Raw genomic sequence first — 27,520 nt, 5'->3', positions numbered from 1 at the left:
GGACATTCTCTCTTCCACCTGCTTCCGTCAGGAAAAAGAAACAAAAGTCTGAGGTCACTTACCAACTGGCTAAAGAACAGTTTCTTCCCTGCTACTGTCGGACTTTTGAATGAACTAATCTTGCATTAAGTTGATCTTTCTCCACGTCAAAGCTATGACTGTAATGTTACATCCTGCACTCCCTCATTTCCTTCTCTATGAACTGTGTGCTTTATCTGTATAGCGCGCAAGTAACAATACTTTACACTGTATACTAATACATGTAACAATAATAAATCAAATCAAATCAAAAACCTATCTGTTTCACTGATGTCCTGTAGGGAAGGAAATCTGCCATCCTTACCCAGTCTGGCCTACATGTGACCCCAGAGCCACAGCAATGTGGTTGACTCTCAACTGCCCTCCAAGGGATGGGCAATAAATGCTGGCCAGCGATGCCCATGTCCCATAAAATGAATTGTTTTAAAAAGTGCCCTGTCACAATGATCCGGTTAAATGGAGAATGGAAGCTCTATGCAATAGCAACACAGTGAAAGAAGAACAATCTCAGTTCTTTAATTTGCCTGGAGATCCCCAGAGCAGATGGCACTGAAGACAGTTCTCATAATCCCCGAGTATGATTACTGGGGGAGGTCAGTCCACAATCAGTGGTGCTGATGAATCTTTGTGTGTCTTCTGAGGTAGCACTGCACCTCCTGTGTCTCTGAAATCATTGTGTTGTTTAGCCTCCTTCAAAACATATTCCAATCGACATTGCATGTATATGCTTATTGCCAGAATCACTTGTTCAAACATTCCCCTGGCCAGCCTCCCATCTTCCGTACTCAGTGCACCTGAGCTCATCAAAAACTCTGCTGCATGTATTTGAGTGATCTAGAATCCCTACAGCGCAGTAGGAGGCCATTCGGCCCATCGGGCCTGCACCAACTCTCTGACAGAGGATCCTACCCAAGGCCTATCCCCATAACCCCACATATATACCCCGCTAATCCCCCTATCCTATACAAATTTGGACACTAAGAGGCAATTTTTGCATGGCCAATCCATCTAACCTATACATCTTAGGATATTAAGAAACAATTTAGAATGATCAGTTTACCTAACTTGCACATCTTTGGACACTAAGAGGCAATTTACCATGGCTAATCCACCTAACCTACACATCTTTGAACTGTTTTAACTCGCAGCGAGCGCCATTCACCTATTATCTTCATGTTCATTGAACAACATTGGCTCCTTGTCCAGCACTGTCTCAAATTTAAAGTTTTCATTTTGCAATCCTGCCATCCCCTCTGAACACGGGAGTGTGAGCCTCTTGTGTTCCCTGAACACAGGGGTGTGAGCCTTTTGTGTTCCCTGAACACGGGTGTGAGCATCTGGTGTTCCCTGAACACGGGGGTGTGAGCATTTGGTGTTCCCTGAACACGGGAGCATGAGTGCATCACATCCTGTGAACACAGGAGTGTATGAGCAGCCCTAGCCCAAGAGTGTACAGTCTGGCTGTTCCCTGAAAGCAGTAATGCCAACACTCTCAGTTTCAAAGTCTGTGTAGCAATAACTGGACCAAATTATACAATACAAAAAACCTGACTTTCTCAACACCAGATTGCACAATCAAATTTCACATCCCAGACAAACTACAGACTGTGGCCTGTCTTCCAGTGGGACTGATCAGAAATCCCAATCCTATCCACTTGTGTTGCAAATAAACACTCCCTTAACTCCATCGCAGTTTATGTTAACTCATTCATCTTAAACACAGGCTGCAGTGTAAAAAGTCACTGAATATTTCAGTTGCTTCTTGGTCTTTTGGCTCAGATCGAGTGTCAGATTGAGCCAAGATGGGGTGAAATGCCAAGCAGCACGGTGGCACAATGGTTAGCACTGCTGCCTCGCAGCTCCAAGGCCCTTGGTTCAATTCCCAGCTTGGGTCACTGTCTCTGCGGAGTTTGCACATTCTTCCCGTGTCTGTGTGGGTTCCCTCTGGATATTCCAATTTCTTCCCACAGTCCAAAAATGCGTGGGTTAGGTGGATTGTCCTTGCAAAATTGCCCCTTACTGTCAGGGAGACTAGCTAGGGTAAATGCATGGGGATATGGGGATACGGCTTGGGTGGGATTGTGGTCGATGCAGACTCAATGGGCCAAATGGCCTCCATCTGCACTGTAGGATCCTATGATCCTGTCACCTTGGATCTTGTTGCCCCTCTTGTGGGGGCCATGAATTGGATTTTGAATTTGGTTTTTGGAACAAGCAAGGAGATGGTTTTAGATTTGCCTGGTCCAATCTGAGCATTGGCTTTGTAACTTTAAGCAAAGCATTAAAAAATGTTATCAGTTCCTCAGACCAAATTCACAGGAGAATTCCTCACATTTATTAAACACCTGGGAAAGGAACAAGAAAGATATATTAATATTCTAAGTTGATCCCTCTCTCTCTCTCTTTCTCTGTTGCAACATTTCAGTTTAAGTTTATTTATTAGTGTTATAAGTAGGCTTACATTAACACTGCAATGAAGTTACTGTGAAAATGCCCCAGTTGCCACACTCTGGCGTCTGTTTGGGTACACTGAGGGACAAGATAGCATGGCCAGTGCACCCTAACCAGCACATCTTGTGGACCATCGGAGAAAACCCACGTAGACACGGGGAGAATGTGCAGGCTTCACATAGACAGTGACTTGAACCCAGGTCCATGGTGCTGTGAGGCAGCAGTGCCACTGCGATTTCTTGTCTTTCTCCAACATGTCATTCCATTTTTAGGATTTTAGTTGATTGTTGCAGTATTTCACCAATAAGTTGGAGGCTGAGGTGGGGAAGGAGAATGTTCAAACTCAAACCCAATTTGTATATTGCATGCTAAACGTTAACAGCCCATTAACAGGTTGTAGTGATTTTAATACGGGAACATTATAAGCTCATGAAACAGAACCGGCAAGTTATTTATACCCTTCCTGGGGATGTAATCAACCTTTATTCAACCTATCATTTTGAACGCAGTAGGACAGTTGTAGGTCACCGCGGTGCAATCTCATCCAAGTATGCAGTGAGCTCATTTACTTACAGTTCAGCAAAGTATCTTAACATTGTTTCTGTCCATATGTTTGCAGTCTTGCGATCACATTGGAACATCACCAAATGTATGGTCTAACCTTGATGTACAAACAGTAAATACCATCTATTCTTCCTTATCATTGCTTGTTGAGGAAGAACTATCAGTTCAATTGTCCGGAGCTGCACAGTTCACCAATGCCTTACAGAATACTAGGAGGCCTGGGTAGAGTGGATAGGGGGGAGATTTTTCCTTTGGTAGGAGAGACTAGGATTGGAGGGCATGGCCTCAGAATAAAGGGACGACCCTTTAGAACCGAGATGAAGAGGGGTTTCTTCAGCCAGAGGGAGGTGAATCTGTGGAATTCATTGCCACAGAAGGTTGTGGAGACCAGATCATTGATTGCATTTAAGGCAGAGATCAATAGGCTCTTGACTGGTAAGGGGATCAAAGGTTACAGGGAAAAGGTGGGACAATGGGGTCAAGAAACTTATCAGCCATGATCGAATGGCTAAGCAGACTTGATGGGCTAACCAGTGTCCCTTCATAGCTGAAATGCTCCAGTTCAGGCAACGCCCTCGTGAATCTCCTCTGGACCTTTTTGAATGTTCCAGGGACCCGGGTTCAAGTCCTGCCATGGCAGATGGTGGAATTTGAGTTCAATAGAAAAAAACTGGAATTAAGAATCTACTGATGACCATAAAACCCTTGTCAATTGTTGGAAAAACCATCGGGTTCATCAATGTCCTTTAGGGAAGGAAATCCTTTACTGGTCTGGCCTACATGTGACTCCAGAGCCACAGCAACGTGGTTAACTCAAAACAACTCTCTGACGTGGCCGAGCCACTCGCCATCACCCTCCCAAGGGCAACCAGGGATAGGCAGTAAATACTGGCCAGCCAGCAACATCCATGTCCCATGAATGAATAAAAAAAATCACATTCCCACCTAACCACCTTGTCTACCTGTTCTGCTGTCTTCAGGGATCATTGGACATGGATGCCATGGTCCCTCTGGCCCTCTGTACTTCCTGGCGTCTAATTTTAATTCTAATTTTAGGAATTCCGCTTGAAGAGGAGGAGGAAGAAGAAAAGGATGAGTCTCTGATGGGGAAGTTACTTTATCTCATCCATAAAATCAAAGGAAAGCCAAAGAAAGTAGAGGAGAAACCGAATGAAGAAGAAGAAAAAGCCCCCAGTAAGTGCCAATATTGGTGACTGAAATAATAACATGAATTTTAACCGGGTCAATGAATTTCCAAGTATTTTCTTCAGAGGAGCAGCAGCCCAGTTAATTCCAGTAAGATTTTTTTTAATTACACTGTATTGAATAAATTAACCATATGAATTAATTTAAGCTTGCTGAAGATTTGGAAAGCCAGTTTGACTGGTTGACAATCAAGATTTTCCAATTAATACAGAAATTTGTTGAAGTTCTTGCAACATTACAGATAATCATAGAAACCCTACAGACTTTTCAATGGACTTACCTTACATTAAGTCAATCTTTCTCTATACCCTAGTTATGACTGTAACACTACATTCTGCACTCTCCTTTCCTTCTCCACAAGCAGTATGCTTTGTTTGTATAGCACACAAGAAAACAACACTTTTTGCTATATATTAATACATTTACAATAATAAATCAAATCAGTTGAAGAAGGAAGCCATTTGGCCCATCGAGCTTGCTCCAACAATAATCCCACACAGGCCCTATCCCTCTAATCCTATGTCTTTATCCTAGCTAGTCCCCCTGAGTCTCAGAGGCAATTTAGCATGGGCAATCCATCTAACCTGCACATCTTTGGACTGTGGGAGGAAACTGGAGCGCCCGGAGGAAACCCACACAGACACTGGGAGAATGTGCAGTCTCCACACAGACAGTGACCCGAGGCCAGAATTGAACCTGGGTCCCTGGCGCTGTGAGGCAGCAGTGCTAACCACTGGGCCACCAACATCCAGGGATTACTTTAATCATCAGCTTTTCTTACTCTCAGTAATCATTTGACCGATCGCTGAATGGGAGACTGTCCCTCACAAATGAAATTCTGTACAACTTAATGAGACACGACATGAATTGTTTTTCTGATTGAGAAAATTCCAAACCATATCCATCCATCCAGCCAACCACTGCCACTGGTTGATGCTGCATCACAGCACGGTGGCACAGTGGTTAACACTGCTGCCTCACAGCACCAGGGACCCGGGTTCGATTCCCGGCTTGGGTGACTGTCTGTGTGGAGCTTGCACGTTCTCTCCATGTCTGCATGGGTTTCCTCCAGGTGCTCCAGTTTCCTCCCACAGTCCAAAGGTCACATGAGGCCGGAATCGAACCCGGGTCCCTGGTGCTGTGAGGCAGCAGAGCTAACCACTGTGCCACCGTGTCACCTATGACACATGTCATGGTGTTATAATGCTCAGAGTGCACATGCAAAATATAACTTATCTTTGTTCGCAAAAAAGAGGAATTAATTAATTAGGATGGCACATTGGTTAGCATGAGTGCCTTACAGTGCCAGGGACTCTGGTTCGATCCCAGCCTTGGGTCACTGCCTATGTGGAGTTTGCACATTCTCCCTGTGTCTGCTTGGGTTTCCTCCAGCTGTTCTCGTTTCCTCCCACAGTCCAAAGATGTGCTGGTTAGGTTGATTGGCCGTGCTAAATTGCCCCTAGTTTCAGGGGGATTAGAGGGTAAATATGTCGGGTTACGGGGATAGGTCCTGGGTGGGATTGTGATTGATGGGCCAAATGGCCTCCTTCTGTGGGAATTCTATGATTCTTCAGGAAAAATGCTAACTTTCATTGCTTTCTATCAAATTTATCTTTTTAATTCCCAGTATTGACTCCATTTGAAGTCAAACTGCAGAAACCCATGTTTGCCTTGGGGTGCGATGCCTGCAATCCCTGAGGGTTCCACCCCATGCTGCGATGGTTAACACCTCCTCCTGTTCACAGAATAACATCAGTGTCCCAGGGTGAAGTCCCGAGTGTCGGTGTGTAATCTACCCTTGGAGAGTGGACACGTACAGCTGACTCTACAGGGCATTGTGCTGATTAGATTTACAGCTGAATTTTGCGTAGTGGTGTTTTTATTTTATAGACAGTGTTGAATAATACTTTATACAATCAACAAAACCTGAATGGTTGATAGGGCTACGATCTCTCCATTGGAGTGTGACAAATCACTGCAGGGCACCTTGTGTCCTTAAAGGGTCAGATCTTTGGGGGTTGAGAGAGGGGTGGTGGGATGAGTGGCAGGGTTGGTTAAAGGTCACGGAGGGGTGAGAGAGTCAGATGTCGAGAAGATGCAAGGGTCGGGGGTGGGTGGGGGTCAGAGGTCAGAGTGACTTTGGGGGGGCGGGGTTGCTGGAGGCCATGAGGGAAGCAGGGGGTTGGAATTGGGATGGGAGATGGGGGTGGAGAGTCAGAGGCTGGGTAGGGGTCGGAGTTCATGGGGAGGCGGTGCCGGGTGAGGATTGGAGGTCGTGGGAGGTGCGGGGTGGTGGTTGGAAGTTGTGCTGTGGGGTTTGAAGGTCGGGTTGAGAGGTGTCAGAAGTCATGGGGGGAGGTGGGGCTCAAGGGCTCAGGAGTTTGGAAGTTGGGTTGGGGAACTCTGTGGTTGAGGTGGGAGAGTCGATGGTCGGTGTGGGGAATCCGGGGTTAATGTTGGGGAGGAGGGGGTAAGGCATCAGGGTGGGGGGTCAGAGGTTGGGGTGTGCGAGTCAGAGGCCAGGGTGTTGTGCTAGGTGAATCTAGCAGCTTCCAACCCTTTTTGTGGCTGTTTGTTCTGAGTCAACACCCAGGCTTAACCAATCAAATACTGTAAACATAGACCAGTTACCAGACTGACATAATCAAATGCAGAATGTTTTTTTGAATCATTGATCACTGCGACTCAGACCTATTCTGGAATTGGTCCTTCAGCTCCTGCTACCCATCAGTAATAGAGGGCTTGAAGATTAAAGTCATGCACTTTGGAATTCTCTTCCTAATTCTCTCCATTTAATAATATCTCGTTCCATCTTCAAAAGGTGGATTAAAAGGTATCCTTTAATCATCGGACACCTCTTACAAGCTGTCGTCATTGAGGTTTACAGCATGGAAACTGGCCCTTTGGCCCAATTTGTCTATGCCACCCTTTTTGTTTTAACCACTAAGCTAGTCCCAATTGCCCGCATTTGGCCCATATCCCTCTATACCCATCCTACCCATGTAACTGTCTAACTGCTTTTTAAAATACAAAATTGTACCTTCCTCTATTACTACCTCTGGCAGCTTGTTCTAGACCCCACCACCCTCTATCTGGACCCTTTTGTATCTCTTCCTTCTCACCTTAAACCTATGCCTTCTAGTTTTAGACTCCCCTATCTTTGGGAAAAAATGTTGACTATCTAGCTGATTGATGCCCATCATTATTTTATGGACCTCTAAGATCAGTCCTCAGCCTCCGACGCTCCAGAAAAAAAAAGTCCCAGTTTATCCAGCCTCTCCTTATGTCTCAAACCAGCAAGTCCCGGTAACATCCTAGCAAATCTTTTCTGCATCTTTCTAATTTAACAATATTGTGTGTCACAATTGAGGCCAGCTTTCTCCCTCTTTTTTTTGATTTTGTGAAGAGTTTTGCTACATGAATGTTGCGGTCATGGTCATAGTCGGAATGACTTTTGTGTGTATGACATTATTACTCTCTCTTTTAGCCAACCTGACACAGCTGATCTCACAGACCATGGTCCACTGGTCTCAGGAGTCGTACCTTCAGGATCCGGAACTAATTAAAACCATGTTTAGCCTGTTGCGGCGGCAGTACGATGCGATTGGTGAGCTGCTCCAAGCCATGCGGAAAGCGTATACCATCAGTGCAGCCTCCGTCCAGGAAACGGTCAGTCTCTTGGTCTCCCTTGGCCGAATACGATCCCTGCTCAGTGTGAGAATGGGCAAGGAAGAAGAAACACTTATGATTCGTGGATTAGGGTATGGATATTATACTTTTTCTTTTAATTGGCTGCTATAGCTTGAAATGCCCGCTATTTTAAAACATCAATCATAGAATCCTACAGTACAGAAGAGGCCCTTCGGCCCATTGAGTCTGCACTGGCATGTGAGAAAATCTGAACTCCCACTTGCCAGCACTTGGCCCATAGCCCTGAATGTCACAATGTGCCTAATGCTCCTCCAGGTAGCTTTAAAGGATGTGAGGCAACCCGCCTCCACCACCCTCCCAGGCAGCGCATTCCAGACCGTCACCACCCTCTGGGTAAAAAAGGTTTTGCCTCACATCTCCCAAAACAGCAAATAGTTTGTCAGAATACATTTTGCTGCAAAGCCATTCCCGAATTAATGTTGCTTCGGAATCCTGATTTCCCTCTTAAGGAAATGTTGGACTGTGAAGTGCAGAGCTGTAAAGGATGAGCATCGGCGGAGAGGTCACTGAGAGAGCTCTTCCTCATGGCTCAGTATGGAGATCAGTACCTGAATCACAGAGAACCCGTATCTGATATCTGGTCTATTTTGATACCTGCTTGCTGAGGGTTGTGAATCTTTGGAATTCTGTATGCCAGAGGGCTGAGGAAAATGCCCACTCACCTGAGGAAGGAGCATTGCTCCAAAAACTCATGATTCCAAATAAACCTGTTGGACTTTAACCTGGTGTTGTGAGACTTCTTACTGTGCCCACCCCAGTCCAACGCCGACATCCCCACATCATGAATACATTTAAAGCAGAGATTGATTGATTTCCAATAAACAATACCATAAAGGGTTATGGGATTAGAGGGTGTAAAACGCAAGTATCCAATCAGCCATGCTCGTATTACAAGGCTCGATGAGCTGAGTGACCTTCTCCTGGTCCAGTGTTTCTATTGTAAGTTCACCGATGTCAGCTGAGAGAGTGCTACAATTGGTCTAATCTTCATTGAGTTAAGGAAGGACAGAACTGACCCGTCTCTGACTCCTGATCACTATGCAGTGCATCAGGATGATAAATGAGGATCGATTCTGATCTGGCTTTAATACTGTTTGGTCAACTAGAGGTCAAGTTGAAGGTAATCTCTTGGGCGAGATACAAGAGGAATGCTGGCTACCTCCATAGAGAATAGGATAAAGTGAGAGAACTGGTGACAAAAGGAAGATCAATTTTAGCTTTAGAAAAACTCTAACTTCAGATGAATCACAGCTCAGTTATGTCCTCCAGTGCTAATTTCAGTTACAACCAATTTAAGTCAAGCTTGTAACATAGAAACATAGGAGCAGGAGGAGGCCATTTGGCCCTTCAAGTCTGCTCTGCCATTCATCATGATCATGGCTGATCATCCAACTCAATACCTAATCCTGCTTTCTCCCCATTTGCTCCAAGTGCTATATCCAGCTGCCTCTTGAATACATTCAATCTTTTGGCATCAACTACTTCCTGTGGTAATGAATTCCACAGGCTCACCACTCTTTGGGTGAAGAAATGTCTCCTCACCTCCATCCTAAGGTGGTCTACCCTGAATCCTCAGACTGTGACCCCTCATCCTGGACTTCCCCACCATCGGGAACATCCTCCCTGCATCTACCCTGTTTAGCCCTGTTAGAATTTTATAAGTCTCTATGAGATTTCCCCCGTCACTCATCTGACCTCCAGCAAAAACAATCCTAATCCAGTCAATCTCTCCTCATATATCATCCCTGGAATCAGCCTGGTGAACCTTCGCTGCACTCCCTCGAGAGCAAGAACATCCTTCTTCAGAAAAGGAGACCAAGACTGCACGCACTACTCTAGGTGTGGCCTCACCAAGGCCCTGTATAAAACATCCCTGCTCCTGTACTCAAACTATGTTCATAGCTTCTTGAAAGTGAGTCACAGGTGGACAGAGTGGTGAAGAAGGCATTCAGCATGCTTGGTTTCATCGGTCAGAACATTGAATACAGGAGTTGGAATGCCTTGTTGAAGTTGTACAAGACATTGGTAAGGCCACACTGGGAATACTGCGTGCAATTCTGGTCACCCTATTATAGAAAGGATATTATTAAACTAGAAAGAGTGCAGAAAAGATTTGCTAGGATGCTACTGGGACTTAATGGATTGAGTTATAATGAGAGGCTGGAGCATAGGAGGCTGAGGGGTGATCTTATAGAGGTCTACAAAATAATGAGGGACATAGGTCAGCTAGATAGTCAATATCTTTTCCCAACGATAGGGGAGTCTAAAACTAGAGGACGTAAGTTTAAGGTGAGAGGGGAGAGCTACAAAGAGGGGCAGTTTTTTCACATAGAGGATGGTGAGTATCTGGAACAAGCTGCCAGAGGTAGTAGTAGAAGTGGGTACAATTGTGTCTTTCCAAAAGCATTTATATTGTTACATGGGTAACTATCCATGTAGAAGGATATGGGCCAAATGCGGGCAATTGGGATTAGCTTAGGACGGCATGGACAAATTTGGCCAAAGGGCCTATTTCCATGCTGTAAACCTTTATGACTCGATGACCTCTCGCAATGAAGGCCAACATACCATTTGCCTTTTTTACCGTCTGCTGCACCTGTATGCAGGAGATCAAAACTGCACATATTAGTGTACATTTGATAAAAGTTACATACTTTCATACTCAAGAACGCATTCCTTGCAAACAAAGCAAGCATATTCAACCCTTTCGCTTTTTTTTGAATTAAGAGCTTGGAGAGCATATTGTTTTCTCATTGTTTTCTCTGTGGTGGCACCTCAACCAATCAAAGTCAACTTGCCAACCAATCAGCACGTCTTTTCTCTGTAGCATCACTTGTTGTGATAGTTTGAAATTTGGTCTTCTTGCCTGTGTCCTGATGAGTGCTGGGAGAAAAGTTTCGACAGGTCATCTCTCTATTCAACTATTGCCGTCTCGTGTTATTTTATCTTCAGGGATATCATGAACAACAAAGTGTTCTATCAACATCCCAACTTAATGAGAGTGTTGGGTATGCATGAGACAGTGATGGATGTCATGGTGAACGTGCTTGGAGGGAATAAGTCACAGGTACTTTGTACATTACAGATAAATTACTTTACAGAATTGAAATCTCCTTCAAGAAATGTTATCTAGACACTCATTATCTGTGGTTTGTTTGTTATTTTCTTAGTGACAAAATATGAAAATCTCTCAGATAGTCACTTAACCTATTCACAGGGCCAATAAGCCTGAGAAAAGTGACTGATGATGGCAATTGGAACTTGGGGCCCGATTTTAAGTCTGTGTAATTTGACGGGTTTTGAGGGAGTTAAAAATCTTGTCCTTATAGTGAGTCATGCTGTTTGTTCTTTAACAACTACTGCCCATGTAATGGCTTCAATGAGACCCATCAAGTTGGCCTCTTGGAGTTTGAGCTCCCTGATTGAGGTAATGATTGCCTGCCCAATCAGGGAGCCTCACCATGGGAGTGTCAGGGTTACTGACACTCCGGATTCTGACTGTGTACCTGAAGCACTCTTAGGAATTGAGTTTGTAAATAAAGGGAAGTTGGTGAAGGGACACTGGCCTCTTGAGGAGTTACTTCAGCTCCCTTCCCCACTTATTGGACAGAATTTAGGTGTGTTTGTTCAGGACCTGACTTCAGGTCATGTGGGAAATAGTTAGCTGGCAGTAATTTTGCCCAAATTGGCAATAAGTGGCAAGAGAGCAGCCTTGCCAATGGGGAGATGGTGGCGTAGTGGTATTGTCACTGGGCTGGTAAGGTTAAAGTCTGGAGACCTGAGTTCAAATCCCAGTACAGCAAATGGTGACATTTGAAGCCAATAAACAATACCTGTTAATGGGCCACTTAATGGCCATTCTCCTTCTCTTGGCCGCTAACATACCAATCACGCACAAGGATTGGCGAAACAATAGTGTGGGCTCTTTATTTGAAGATGACATACAGATAGGGTTAACTAGCTGAGTATTTCCAAACATTTTGTGTTATTCACCCTTTCTGCTTTCTGTCCCTCACCCACCTTCCTTGCTGTAAGTGCTCATTGCATGTGGCAGTTGAGTTTGTCTAAAGGACACAGCATGTCATTAAGATCATGAAAATAGATGTGTGACTTCCCCCTCTTAAATGTTTCTGAGGAAACAGAATATTGTTGGAGCTAAGCTCAATCCCAGTGTTGGCCAAGTGTCTTCAATTGAGCTGGTCGCCTGCTGGAGAGAGGATAAGCTGGTCAGGACATATCGTGATCTTGGTCAATCGTGGGAGATAGTGGGGGAAAAGGAAGTATTAAAAAATCAGGAGGAATGTGAAACAGGTTATTGATTTACTCCCTCCCATTTTACACTCGTTGCACAAAACCAAAATCTACCCCATTAAAAGAGAAAGGTCTCTTCCTGAACCAAAGGTAAACTCTTGGGGTGAGATTTTCCAGTCGCACTCCCCCCACCACCCCTCCCCAGGCTGGAAATTCCCACCCGAGGTCAGCAGTCCATGTCCTGCCTGCTGTGATTCCCGTGGCAGGCGGGACGAGAAAATTCTACCCTTGCTTTAATTGTCATTCGTCCTTGGTAGGGTGAAGATTTAAAAGAGACATAACTCGGTCCAAAATTTATCATAAAGAATATTAAACGAATGGATCCTGTATTATTTGGCCACCCTCTTTCCAATTTGAGTTTTGCAAGATTTTTGTTTATTTATTTGTGGGACGTGGGCTTTGCTGGCTGGCCAGCATTTATTGCCCATCCCTAGTTGCCCTTGGAGAGCAGTTAAGAGTCAACCCCATTGCTGTGGCTCTGGAGTCATGTGTAGGCCAGACCAGGTAAGGATGACAGATTTCCTTCTCCTAAAGGACATTGGAAAAACCCACTTGGTTTCACTAACAATCGACAATGGATCATTAGCAAATTCCTAATTCCAGATTTTTTTTTATTGAATTCAAATTCCACCTTCTGCCATGGCAGGATTCGAACCCGGGTCCCTACACATTAGCTGAGTTTCTGGGTTAGTAATCTAGCGATAATGCCACTAGGCTAATGCTTCTCCATAAAATGCATAAGTTTACAAAAGGGAAGTGGTAATCTCTGCCTCATGAAGGTCCAATTCCAGTCATTACTGTCTAAGTTGGTGTTGGGCTCAGCAATAACTCTGCCTTTCTTTTTTTCTGCTCTTTTTAGGAGATTTCTTTCCCTGAGATGGTGGCGAGCTGCTGTCGGTTTCTCTGCTACTTCTGCCGTATCAGCCGTCAGAATCAGAAGGCCATGTTTGATCATCTCAGTTACTTGCTGGAAAATAGCAGTGTTGGACTGGGTACCCGCTCTAATTTTAGCCCATGAGGTCGTTTGATGTGAATAGATAGGTGTCGCAACGCTGATCTTGTGCTCGGAGATCAAGAGAAGACAAGATCTCTGGTTTCTGCTGTTTGCATTTATCAAGGACAAAAGCTGCTATTTTTTCCCCCTCGCCTTTTGCAAAGGCGGCAGAGCCCAAATGCTTTTTAGATTCCAAATTAGCACATGTGCCCCATAAAATAATTCCCAGATAACTTAACTTGATTTTGTACTAATACTTCATAGAAGTACCCACTGAGGCGCTTGAAATGCTGTGGGGCTGGATTTTCCAGCCTCGATCGCCCCGAAACTGGAAAATCCCACCTGAGGTCACCGGACCTTTCCATGGTTTCCCTATCCCCTCGTCCGCTCCGATTCCCGTGGCCAGTAAAATTCACCCCATAATGATTTCTTGGTTATTTTTCTAATTTATTCCACTGATGTTTCACATGTATTGCAGCTTTCAAAGTGGATCATACTTTTCATAATGTGGGAAATAGGAGCAAGAACAGCTCCTCCCCTTCTTTCCATTTTTATTTAACACGAGTGTTAGTTTAAGTGAAAATACATTATTGATATGAGGTAGGAAGATCTGAGAATGGTGCAGGGGATGAATGATAGACATGCATTTAACATTGACACTTTCTAGTCATTCTGCTGCATTCCACTGGTAAACTTTGGAAAGGCTGCCCTCTATTGTATGAACGAACAAAATGCAAATAGTTTTCCCAGTTTGGGTGCCGGAGATAGGTTTACGTCATGTCCATTGGCCACTTTTTGATGAGTTTGTTGCTGGCGGTACAATCTATGGCGGGATTCTCCGGTCTCGCCCGGGGGCCGGGATTCTCCGGTCTCGCCCGGGGGCCGGGATTCTCCGGTCTCGCCTGCCCTGCCACCACTGCCAGTTACTACAGAGAATTTGGAGCTCAGCTAAAACTCCATTCACTGTGGCAGGATCAGCAAGTCCCAGCCATAGACGAGGTTGGAGAATTCCAGCCCCAGGCGGAGGTTGGAGACTCCAGGCCATGGGCAAGATTGGAGACCCCCAGCTGTGGGGGGAGGTTGGAGAATCCCGGACACGGAGTGTGGTCGGAGAATCCCAGCCGTGGGGTGAGTTCAGAGAATCACAGGCTGGGTTTTGGAGAATTCCAGCCTATATCAGAGTAAGCCTATTTATTTTCCTCACACAGCATCGCCCAGCATGCGAGGCTCTACCCCATTGGATGTGGCAGCTGCCTCTGTAATGGACAACAATGAGCTTGCTCTGGACTTGCAGGAACCTGACTTGGATAAGGTAATGCTTCTGACATGGGAAATGTTGTTGCTGTTCTGGTTCAGTCCTGGCGTGGTGTGGCTGCATCCCACCAGAAGTGTACTGTACGCGTGGCACGACATTTCACTTACTTCCAGGTCTCACTGTAATGAAGCAAAGAATGAGTGCAAAAGATGGCGCGTTATTGAGCACCTCAGGAAAAGCATTGAGGAATCTGTGCGCATTCATAGAATCATAAACTCCCTAAAGTGCAGGAAGAGCCCATTCAGCTCTTCATTTTGGCACCAACTCTTCGACACCACATCTGACCCAGACTTTCTGCTACCCCACACATTTACCACACCAATCCCATAAACCTACACTAAGGGGCAATTAAACATGATGCATTGTTGCCACTTCAGCCCATACACTGGCGAGTAGGATGTCTGCAAAAGCTTTGAATAAATATTAATATTTACTTATCCATTGTGTGTCAACGTAATTGGTTTGAATTGGGACACTTTCTTTCTCTTAAGACAATCTCTTGCTCAATTACTGGCATTGTTCCTCTACTTATTTATTTCATCAGTTGCCTACACCACAATCCAGTCTACTATGCAAAGGCTGGGAACCATTAGCAAGTTCCTTAAACTACACTGCAATCTGTATTGGAGAGAGCTGGTAAGAGAATAAAGTTGTGGCAAGCAGTAGATGGAGGATAATGGGAAGTTAAGTGTGGTGGAGGGATAAGAGAAGTTGGTTTGATTCCCTTTGCTCTGGGCACATGAAGCAGCTCTGTAATTGGGGCAGAATGGGGAATTCACATCCTGGGATGGTAAGTGGTTCAAGAAGGATCAAGTGGATGATTTCAGCAGCTGTAACCCACCTTTACAGTTGTGTGCTCTACATCACCAAAGTGACAACACTCAAGAGAACATAACTGGCCATGAGCATTTCTGAGACATCCAGAATTTGTGACTGCTAATTTTTTGTTTTACTCATTGGTGGGACACCAGGCATTGCTGGCTGGCCAGCATTTATTGCCCATCCCTAGTTGCCCTTGAGAAGGTGGTGGTGAGCTGCCTTCTTGAATTGCTGCAGTCCACGTGCCATGGGTTGACCCACAATGCCATTAGGGAGGGAATTCCAGGATTTTGACCCAAGGAACAGCGATATATTTCCAAGTCAGGATGGTGAGTGGCTTGGAGGGGAACTTGCAGGTGGTGGTGTTCCCATGTATCTGCTGCCCTTGTCCTTCTAGGTGGAAGTGGTCATGTGTTTGGAAGATGCTGTCTAAGTATCTTTGGTGAATTGCTGCAGTGCGTCTTGTAGATAGTACACACTGCTGCTACTGAGCGTCAGTGGGGGAGGGAGTGGGTGTTTGTGGATGTGGTGCCAATCAAGCGGGCTGCTTTATCCTGGATGGTGTCAAGCTTCTTTGAGTGTTGTTGGAGCTGTTCCCATCCAGGCAAGTGAGGGATATTCCATCACATTCCTGACTTGTGTCTTGTAGTTGGTGGATAGACTTTGGGGAGTCAGGAGGTGAGTTACTCACTGCGGTATTCCTAGCCTCTGACCTGGTCTTGTAGCCACTGTGTTTATGTGATGAGTCCAGTTGAGCTTCTGGTCAATGGTAACCCCAAGAATGTTGACAGTGGGGGATTCAGTGATGTTAGACCATATAAATACATGCTTTTCCTTTCTGCCTCCTAGTCACCCTGAGGAGATTGTTGATGGGATAGAAGATGGGGAGGGGGCATGTGTAGGGGCCATACATAACTCAAAAATCACTACTTCCTCGATGAGGAAGAGTAACAGCATCCGACAGCAATCCCGAATGCAGCAAAGCGCTTATTTTGCTCAGAAGATCAAAAGACCAGACCCTAACTTGACAATGCCAGCCTGGATTTAAAAAGAACACTACGTAAGCATCAGTTCCAAAGTCAGTAAGTGTTAATGGGACACTTGATCCCTGAACCGTAGCCAGGGCCATTGTGGGAAATCTGAATGTAAAGGCCACGGAAAGTCATTTGTTTATGTAAATTTAGGTTGCTGCATCTTCCTCGTGTAGTCACAATGTCAAAAGCAGAAACTCCAGAGAGGAACCTCTGAATCGTTAAAAAAATTACCCCCTGCTATACACCCATTCCAGGCACTCCTTTAGAGTACAGACATGCTGAGTTTCATAAGAACATAAGAAATAGGAGCAGGAGTAGGCCATCTAGCCCTTCGAGCCTGCCCCGCCATTCAATAAGATCATGGCTGATCTGTTGTGGCTCAGTTCCACTTTCCCGCCCTCTCCCCATAACCCTTAATCCCCTCTCTTATCAAGAACCCATCAACCCGCTTCTTAAAAATATTTAGCGAGGCAGCCTCCACCACTTCAACGGGCAGAGAATTCCAGAGATTCACCACCCTTTGAGTGAAGAAGTTCCTCCTCAACTCCGTTCTAAACCGCCTCCCCTTTATCTTGAGGCTGTGCCCCCTAGTCCTACTGTCTTTTTTGAGCGGGAAGAGTCTCTCCACCTCTATCCTATCCATCCCTTTCATCATCTTATACGTCTCAATGAGATCTCCCCTCATTCTTCTAAACTCTAACGAGTACAAGCCTAGTTTATTCAGCCTCTCCTCATAGCTCAATCCCCTCAACTCCGGTATCAGCCTAGTAAACCTCCTCTGCACTCCCTCCAGGGCCAAAATATCCTTGCGCAGGTGCGGCGCCCAAAACTGCACACAGTACTCCAGCTGCGGCCTCAACTAATAGAACAGAAATTCGAACCAGGAATGGACCTTTTAGACCAAACTGCTCTTCGTCAGTAGTGGTTAGCACTGCTGCCTCACAGCGCCAGGGACCCGGGTTCTATTCCCGGTTTGGGTCACTGACTATGTGGAGTCTGCACATTATCTCTGTGTCTATGTGGGTTTCCTCCAGATGCTCCAGTTTCCTCCCACAGTCTGAAAGACGTGCTGGTTAGGTGCATTGGCCATGCTAAATTCTCCCTCAGTGTACCCAAACAGGTGCTGGAGTGTGGCAACTAGGGGATTTTTACAGTTAACTTCATTGCAGTGTTAATATAAGCCTACTTGTGACACTAATAAATAAACTTGAAACTTTAAACTGCTGTTCTTTGCTAAGTAGGAAGATTTTTGATAACTTTCAGATATACCTTTTGATAACTATCGCTTTCCAAACTACTGAAGATAGTTTACATGAATTAATCTGGGCTCCCATTTTCTCAGGATTCGATGATTTTTGATTTATAAACTTAGACATCTATCAGGAATATTTAAAAATATGATAATGGCTAGGATGTTTGTGAAGAGAATATTCTTTTTCCATCAATTGTCCTACAAAGAACATTATAATTATGCTGAAATTAACATGAATGTGCAACTGTTTATCTTTAATTTAGTGGGAAATAATTTATTTATTCACTGCTTATACTTCACTTGTGAAACATATCATCTCTTCCTGAGCTACTAACCACAGATAATGCATTAGTTATGCCTGGTTAGCTTCAAATGTGAACTAAAACCTCAAACAAAATCCTGAACAAATGTGTCGATATTTAAGTAACGATAGTGATGCTGGTAAGGACAAAGCCAAACACTGCTGCCTTACAGTGCCAGAGACCCCCCCGGGTTCCATTCCGGCCTCGGGTCACCATCTGTGTGGAGTTTGCACATTCTACTAGTGTCTGCATGAGTTTCCTCCAGATGCTCCAGTTTTCTCCCACACTCCAAAGATGTGCGGGTTAGGTGATTTGGCCGTGCTAAATTGCCCCTTAGTGTCAGAGGGATTAGGTAAATATGTGGGGTTAAGGGGATGGGACCTGGGTGGGATTGTGGTTGGTGCAGGTTCAATGGGCCGAATGGCCTCCTTCTGCACTGTGGGGATTCTATGATTCTATTCTATGAAACAGATAATGTGAATTACTGGTAATTTCACTGTTTTGCCAGAGGTATTTGGGTTAGAAATGTCCATCCTTTAATGACTGTATCAGATAGAAATGGGACTTTACAAACCCATGACTGAATGATGTAATTGAAATGAATTGTTAATTTAAAAAATAAATAAAGCAGTGTTTCCATTGGACAGGTTGTGACCTATCTGGCTGCCTGCGGTTTACAAAGCTGCCCCATGCTGGTGGCTAAGGGCTATCCTGATATTGGTTGGAATCCTATTGAAGGGGAACGTTATCTGCTTTTCCTACGATTTGCAGTGTTTGTTAATGGTAGGTTTGATTCTTCATTTATTGTCACATCTGTATGATCAATTTGGATTAATCATGGTAAAATGTTAAAACTCATGCAGAGACCTGGAATTTTTTATACTTTGTGATTTTTCTGATGTTTTTATCTTCTTCCATTGTGTCTTCTCTCTCTTCTTTCTGTCTCACACACTTTCTCGCTCATGTTTCTCTTGACTTTTAAGAAAATGTTCTCCCATATAGGTATGACTTCCCAAGCACCGATGTCCCTTGTTTGCAGGTGATGCTGCTTCTGAAATAGATACACCATTAAGAGTGCATTCCCATGTTACAGTTCATCCAGGGAGCCCATGTCGCACTTGGTAACATGCACTTTTACATGCGTGACATAGTCTGGAGCAAAGGATGGCGATTGTAGGGGCTTCAACATTCGGCACAGTGACGCAATTATTAGTGCTGCTGCCTCACAGCACCAGGGACCCAGATTTGATTCCCGGCTTGGGTCACTGTCTGTGCAGAGTTTGCACGTTCTCCCTGTGTCTGCGTGGGTTTCCTCCAGTTTCCTCCCATAGTCAGAAAGATGCGATGGTTAGGGTGCATTGGCCATGCTAAATTCTCCCTCGGTGTACCCAATCAGGCACAGGAGTGTGGATTTTCACAGTAAATTCATTGCAGTGTTAATCTACTTGTGACAATAATAAATGAACTTCAACTTTTAGAATCACCAAATCTCTACAGTGCAGAAGGAGGCCATTTGGCCCATCGAGCCTGCACTGATTCTGTGACAGAATATCTTACCCAGACCCTCTCCCCTGCCCTATCCTTGTAATCCCATGCATTTAGCATGGCTAATTCATCTAACCTATACATCTTTAGATAAAAAGGGCAGGATTTTATGGCCTCGCTCATCCCAAAACCGTAAAATCCTGCCCTAAGTCAATGGACCTTGTGAAACTAATAAATAAACAAAATGAACAATCCGTTCCATCTCCTGGCTGATTGGGGACCTCTCCTGCTCTTACTGCCAGCCATTGCCATGTGTTGTAAAGACAGCCAATATAATTAAGGACCCCGTGCACCCTGGACATTCTCTCTTCCACCTTCTTCCATTGGGAAAAAGATACAAAAGTCTGAGGACACGTACCAACTGACTCAAGAACAGCTTCTTCCCTGCTGCTGTCAGAGTTTTGAATGGACCTATCTCGCACTAAGTTGATCTTTCTCCACACCCTAGCTATCATTGTAACACTACATTCTGCACTCTGTCCTTTCCTTCTCTATATCCGGTATGCTTTGTACAGTGTGCAAGAAACAATATTTAACACTGTATACTAATATATGTGACAATAATAAGTCAAATTAAATCAAATCAAGGTTAGGCCATGCTAAGTTACACCTTAGTGTCTCAAGATGTGTAAAATAGATGGATTAGTCATGGAAAATATGTGGGGTTACGGGGGTAGGGAAGGAGAGAGGGCCTGGATAAGATACTCTGTCAGAGAGTCAGTGCAGACTTAATGGACTGAATGGCCTCTTTTGCACTGTAGGGATTCTATGATTCTAACAATGAGAGAATTGTGTATTGCACTGTGGAAGAATTCCCTCAACAAAAACCTTTCCCTCCATATTCACTTTGGTTTTTCTTGCTTTCCTCTCTATTCCGTTCCTTGTTCCATTGCTTTCTCTTTCAAATTCTGGCTTCTTTCATTCCCCTTTCATCTCTCCCCAAATCTCTTCCCTGCCTTTACCTATTTCTTCAGTTTGTCTCTGTGACATCAGTTGAGCAGTAGAGGGTACAGAATTGGCAATAAAAGCAAAGAGGGGCAGAGAGAAGGCAGTAGGCCCGGGATTTGGGTAACCAGGGAAACGACATAGGAAGAGGCAGGTGTTGGACATCAACTGAGGTGATTAAAACTAGAGATTATAGGTTTAAGGTGAGCAGGGAGATATACAAAAGTGTCCAAAAGGGCAATGTTTTCATGCAGAGGATGGTGAGTGTCTGGAACAAGCTGCTAAAGATAGTAATAGAGGCGGGTACAATTTTGTCTTTTAAAAAGCATTTGGATAGTTACATGATAGGATGGGTGTAGAGGGATATGGGCCAAATGTGGGCAATTGGGATGAGCTTAGGGGTTTTAAAAAAAAAAGTGCAGCATGGACAAGTTGGGCCGCAGGGCCTGTTTCCATGTTGTGAACCTCTATGTCTATGACACTTGGACTTGTTCTCCTGTAGGGGGCAGTTCAACATCATGGACTCAAGCCAAACAGGGGGGAGCCATCATCTGCTGATAATTTTATTATTTAAAATAATTAAATTCACAGGATTTGTGGCAAGTACAGCTTCATTCATGAGTTAGTATTTAGTATTTTTTCTTTAGCACCTGTAATTTTATACGCAATTTGGAAAATTATCCGTATAATCATTAAATTGATCACAATAATAAACAAAATCTGCTTAAAAATTACTTCTTCTACCAAGGCAAATATCAGCTTAGCTCAGGTAACCTAATTAGCGATAACTGGACTAATCCTCCAGAAACATGAGTTCAAATCCCAACATTGCATTTATGAAATATAAATTCAACTAATTAGTGAACTCTAGAATTAAAAGCTACTGTCCAGAATGGTAACTATGAAATGGCCAGATTATCAGAAGAAGATATCGGGTTTATGTGTGTCTTTTGTTAAACAGGCAAAGGACCAGGGCAGCATGGTGACACTGCTGTCTCACAACGCCAGGGACCCGGGTTCAATTCCTGGCTTGGGTCACTGTTGGTATGGAGTCTGCACATTCTCCCCATGTCTGCGTGGGTTTCCTCCGGATGCTCCGGCTTCCCCTCTCAGTCCGAAAGACATGCCAGTTAGGTGCATTGCCCATGCTAAATTCTCCCTCAGTGTACCCAAACGGGCGCTGGAGTGTGGCGAGTAGAGGATTTTCCACAATAACTTCATTGCAGTGTTAATGTAAGCCTACTTGTGACACTGATAAATAAACTGTAAAGGCAGGGAAATTTGCGATTTCTCTGAAGATCCGCAACCTATAGGTGTGGGAATGGGAAGCTGTTGGAGGGAGGCTGCATTAATTATGTGCAGGCGGTAGGTATTCATGGGGAATTCACTTGGATTCCTATAAATAAATGTTGACAGGAAATGTGGATGGTCGTGTAGGAGGTGTGTGCTTGTAATGTGCATCGCCAACTAAGTCATAAGTGTATAAAAATTGGCACACGTTAACTAGAATGATCGGCGGTTTGGAGGGATTGTCTTATGAGGAAAGATTAAGCAGGTTGGGACTCTACTCATTGGAGTTTAGAAGAATGAGAGGTGATCTCATTGAAACATCTAGAATTCTGAAGTGATTTGACAGGATAAATGCTGAGAGAATGTTTCCTCTCATGGGAGAGCCTAGGATCGGAGGGCAGAGTCTCAGAATAAAGGAGCATCAATTTGCGACTGAGGTGAGGAGGAATTTCTTCTCTCACAGGGTTGAGAGGCTTTTGAATTCCTTGCCACAGAGACTGTGGGGGCAGAGTACTTGTATGTATTTAAGGCTGAGATAGATAGATTTTTGATCAGAAAGGGAATCAAGGGTTACGGAGAAAGAGCAGGATATGTCGGCTCAGCCAATGTAATGTTGTGAATGAAGCCCAATCCATCACTCAAACCAGCTTCCCATCCACTGGCTCTGTCCGCACTCCCCGTTGCCTCGGAAAAGCAGCCAGCATAATTAAGGACCCCCAGGCATACACTCTTCCATCGGGAAAAAGATACAAAAGTTTGAGGATATGTACCAACCGATTCAAAAACAGTTTCTTCCCTGCTGCCATCAGATTTTTGAATGGACCTACTTCACACTAAGCTGATCTTTCTCTACACCCTAGCTATGACTGTAACACTACATTCTGCACCCTCTCATTTCCTTCTCTACAAATGGTATGTTTTATATCGCGTGCGAGGAACAATACTTTTCACTCTATCCCAATACATGTGACAATAATAAATCAAATGTAATAACCTCACTAAGACCTATTTTTCCATCGCCAATGACCTGTTTACTTTCAGTGGTGGTTGAGTGCTGTTCAATGTCTGCGGCATGTGGATAAGTTTTGGAGCCTTCGACTGCTGGCCTTAGTGGAGCCAGCTGGTTTTAAACCCCCTGCTGCTCCTTCCCTACTGAGCGAGCCTCACTCACTTAATGGAGCCATAGAATCATATAGTGCAGAAAAGACCCTTCAGCCCATCAAGTCTGCATTGACAATATCTAACACTAACCATTTTCCTGCACAGGAGAGCTCGTACACAATGAGGATCATGGGAAGGTCTACTGATGATCCCCTGTCGTCATCAGAGCAGCCATGATCTTATTAAATGGTGGAATGGGCTCAAGGGGCTGAAATGCCTGCTCCTGTTCCTATCTCTTATGGTCTATCCTCTACCCACGGACTTGCTGAAATATAACAGGAAGAGGCAGAATTTGGGGCAGGAACAAGTTAAGCTTGGGCTTTTGGCTGTGGTTAGGTCTCAGCAAGGTTTCCTGAGAGATGGAAGCTTGTCCCCATGTTCATCCCCTTCAGTGGTGAAGAGGTGGGACTGGCCGGATTCTGGCATCTTGAGGAACCCCTGTTGGTGGCACCACATTTTCCACCGTATTTGACCCCAGCAATCCAGGACTTTGCCAGGACATGAGGTGGGAATACCTTTCTCTACAGATATAGAAATCATCACAGAATCCCTAGAGTACAGAAGGAGGCCCATCGAGCCTGCACCGAACATCCAGGCTCTATCCCCATAACCCCACGTATTAATCCTGCTAATTCCTTTGAAACTAGGGACAATTTAGCACAGCCAATCCACATAATCCACACATCTTTAGACTATAGGAGGAAACTGGAGTACCTGGAGGAAACCCATACAGACACGGGGAAAATGTGCAAACTCCATACACAGTGACCCGAGGCCGGAATTGAACCCAGTTCTCTGGCACTGTAAGGCAGCAGTGCTAACCACTGTGCCACTTATGACATATCTGTGTCATGATGTTATAGTGCTCAGAGTGCACATGGAAAATATAACTTCTAGTCTTTGTTGGTGAAGGGGAGGAATTTTTTTTATTTATTTGTTGTTGACTGGGCCAGCATTTAGTGCCCATTCCTTGAACTACCTTGGGCCTGGAGCCATATGCAGGCCAGATCACTTAAGAGTGGCAGATTTCCTTCCTTAAAGGACATTAGTGTACCAGATGGGTTTTTTCTGACAATTGACAATGGTTTCGTGGTCATCAGTAGATTCTTAATTCCAGATTGTTAGTGGATTCATCTTTCAGCGATGGGATTTGAAGCCGGGACCCCAGAGCATTACTCTGCTCTCTGGATTACTAAACCAGTTACCATACAACTACGCCACTACCTGACTCCTGCCTCCATGACTGCTCCTATCACTTTCTGAACTTGTATCCTAAGGACTTTAGCTCTCTGAATGTAAAAGAAACAATCTCAGTGCATGTTTATGCCACGCCCCTGCTATAGAGAATTTGGAGAGTTTGGCAGCAAAGCCAAATCTCCATTCACTGCAGCGGGGTTGGAAAATCCAGCTGGCGTGAATGATGATGAGATTCCAGCCAGGATCTCTGTCCTCCTTTGCACCTCTTCCACTGTTGCCTTCAGTACCGCCATTAAAAACCTCCTCTCTCCTGTTTTCCCATTTTACCATCCTTCCCAGGTATTGTGTGACCTTCCAGCCCTTGTTGCAGTCACACTGAGTTTTCCCTTTAAGGAATGTCTGCAGTAATGCAGGTCTTCTCCTGAATTCCTGCCCTCAATTGGAGCACACGGCCAGTTAACAATGCGATTAGCATTGGAAGTTGCAATCACATTAATCAGCGGACAGTGCAAGGCTGCTGTATCACACTTGTTATGAAGTTGCATATACAAGGGTATAAATGTAGTGTTTGACAAATGTAGATATTGAAAGAAATGCTAAAACCAAAAGAAAAGATCATATGACATTGTCTCTTTAAAATGTGTGTTTTTGTAGCTTGGATTTTTAAATTGAAGAAAGCAAGCTGCAGAAGTCAATTTTGCACCATTGTGTCAAAAGCCATGCAGCCAGAGTTCCAGCATAGCAAAACAGGCTTTTGAATTGGACCAATGAGTTTAAAGCAAGTGCTCAAAGGCACAGAACCAATTGAATTCAAATTTGAGTGTTGTTGACAGCCTCAAGCCACTCAAATTGCCAGAAAACTGAGAGGTAATTGTAGGTAATTAAATCTAGACAAGAGGAAATAACAGTTAGAGTGATCTTGCCAGCTCTTTAGTCAGAAGGAGGGAGAGGTGAGTCTCTCATATAGAATCCTGCAGGTTACTATATGTCTTCATAAAGCTTACCATCTGCAGTTGAAAAATGGATCAACTCAGAAGATGTTTCAGACCTGAACAGCAAAGACCTTCAGACTTCTAACAAGTGCCTGGTTGTATATATATCCTTTGGAGAATGACTGGAATTTATAAGCCTTTGTTTCATTCATGAGTCTTGTATTGTCCAGGCAGCACTCTACTGGGGAGTTTATTCAGTTTGTTAATTGTTTTAATAAAGCTGTCACCAGTTTTCAAATAAAGACCTGTTAATTGCTCATGATAGAGAGTGTCTGATCCTGCTTTAATTTACCTAAACTAATAACTTCATAATCCCTCTCACACACAAGATTACAAAGTGCAGTATATCCTTTTGGGTGGTTCCAAAACTGCGCAGAGGGAAACATCACCTACGCGTCATAACACGCTGAACAGGTATGGGTAAATTGCAGAGCTTAGTCCCACACCTACTCCCACCCTGACACTCAGAGAAACAGGGAGCAGAAGAAGGTCGTCAATGGTTAACATCAGAGATAGCGTTCTTTAAAAGCCCAAGTGTTTTGGTAGGTTATCCCAGTGCATAATAACCACTGAAAGAGTTGAAAGTAACTTCAGGTAGTATCCAAACGTTCTAGATTGAGCATCGCATGTTAACTCACAGCCCAGCAACTTTAGCAAGTTAGATTCTATCGGATTGCATTGTATTCTGGGGTGAAATAATCAGATGAACATTGTTGTTGGCCTAACTGACATTTGTCACTTTGACATAAGTAGATTAAGCATATATGTGTAATTAAGTCCATTGCCTAAAGATGAATCCTCCTGTTCTTCAAGGTGAAAGTGTTGAAGAAAATGCGAGTGTTGTTGTGAAGCTGTTGATTCGACGTCCAGAGTGCTTTGGACCCGGTTTGAGGGGTGAAGGAGGACACGGCTTGTTAGCAGCGATGAAAGATGCGATCCAAATCTCAGAAGATCCATGCCGTGACCTCCCTCCAACTGAAGCTAAGAAAGATGGGTGAGTTATCATTTCCTTTTGCAACACATTACTGTTCTTGATTTACTGACCAACAGAAAGTATACGCAGGCTGCCTGTTTGGGTAAAATTTCTACAAATTCCATACTTGCATTTTAGTTCAGATTTTGCAGTGCAATCCCCCCATCCCCCCGCAATGCCCCTATGGATTTCCTGGAGTGACATCAATGGAAATTCCCATTGACAGCAGCGGGACTGGAGAATCCCACCACTAGCGAACAACGCACCATCTCCCACCGGCAGGAAACACGTGGCTGAGAGGCCAGAGAATCTCACCTACCCTGTGTCATCCTCTGTACATAAAGGTGTGTAAGCATAAAATAAAGGGCGATGAGATTCCCTTACTCTGCGGATTTCAGTTCACTTTGATCTGATGATGTGCTGTGGCACCGATGCAAAGAGAAATCACTTTATCCCAGTATGACCGTTCTGCTGTAAGTGTTCTGAGATGGTAGCAAATATTGCCTCTGTTTATTCAAATCACCGATCTAACATGGATTCTTGCTTGGCAGTGGCGAAGAGGAGGATGAAGAAGTTGTACACCAGGGTAACTCTATCATGTCCTTCTATTCTGCCCTGATTGATCTACTGGGCCGATGTGCTCCAGAGATGCACGTGAGTAATCGTTATTTTAGCATCATGCTGAGGGGGTTCGTTCTGATTTCTGAATGTTGAATGAATGGCATATATCCAGTTTTGAAATATTTCATAATAAGGTTTCTGGACGTTGGCTCTGTGTGTGTGTGTGTGTGTGTGTGTGTGTGTGTGTTCCATTTTCAAGTCTTAAGCCTTAGATTCAAGACAGCAAGACTTTGGCATTTTGAATTTATATCCTTTTCGTTTTGTCTGAGTTGCTATTTATCTATCCGATCAGCTAATCCAAGCAGGCAAAGGTGAAGCGATTCGAATCCGAGCAATACTCCGTTCCCTGGTTCCAACTGAGGATCTGGTGGGCATTATTAGCATACCACTGAAGTTGCCAGTTGTTAACCAAGGTAGGCCTATGATAAGGTGAATGACGTACTTCATATTTTCTGTAGGTTTATTCAGTGAAATCACAGTGCAAAAGGAGGCCATTTGGTCCATCCAGCCTTTGATTTGATTTATCATTGTTGCATGTATTAGCATACGGTAAAAAGTATTGTTACACAAAGCATACCACACATAGAGAAGGTAAAGAGAGGGTGCAAAATGTAGTGTTACAGTCAGAGCTAGGGTGTAGAGAAAGATCAACTTAATATAAGATAGGTCCATTCAAAAATCTGATGGCAGCAGAGAAGAGATTGTTCTTGAGTCACCCACTCTCTGACAGAACATCCCACCCAGGCCTACCCCTGCCCGCCCCATCCCTGTAACCCCACACATTTAGCATGGCCAATC

The 27,520-nt window shown here is 44.3% G+C and overlaps 1 protein-coding gene across 5 annotated transcripts in view; it reads left to right on the top strand.

Moving 5' to 3' along the window:
- ryr3 (ryanodine receptor 3) overlaps positions 1-27,520 on the top strand; it is a 322,306-nt gene that overhangs the window by 144,573 nt on the left and 150,213 nt on the right. For all 5 annotated transcript variants that reach the window (XM_080203146.1, XM_080203145.1, XM_080203144.1 and 2 more), the window contains 9 exons: positions 4,111-4,248; positions 7,748-8,021; positions 10,924-11,038; positions 13,142-13,274; positions 14,485-14,588; positions 18,646-18,781; positions 25,942-26,122; positions 26,653-26,755; positions 27,015-27,135. In XM_080203146.1, coding sequence (XP_080059272.1) covers positions 4,111-4,248; positions 7,748-8,021; positions 10,924-11,038; positions 13,142-13,274; positions 14,485-14,588; positions 18,646-18,781; positions 25,942-26,122; positions 26,653-26,755; positions 27,015-27,135 — 1,305 coding nt within the window. The remainder of the gene's footprint in view (positions 1-4,110; positions 4,249-7,747; positions 8,022-10,923; positions 11,039-13,141; positions 13,275-14,484; positions 14,589-18,645; positions 18,782-25,941; positions 26,123-26,652; positions 26,756-27,014; positions 27,136-27,520) is intronic.

The sequence above is a fragment of the Carcharhinus amblyrhynchos genome, chromosome 14 (assembly GCF_965287045.1).
Source record: "Carcharhinus amblyrhynchos chromosome 14, sCarAmb.v2.hapA, whole genome shotgun sequence".
Classification (NCBI taxonomy): Eukaryota; Metazoa; Chordata; class Chondrichthyes; order Carcharhiniformes; family Carcharhinidae; genus Carcharhinus; species Carcharhinus amblyrhynchos.
Note: the sequence above shows the minus strand (reverse complement) of the source record. Positions and strands in the feature narration are given on the sequence as shown.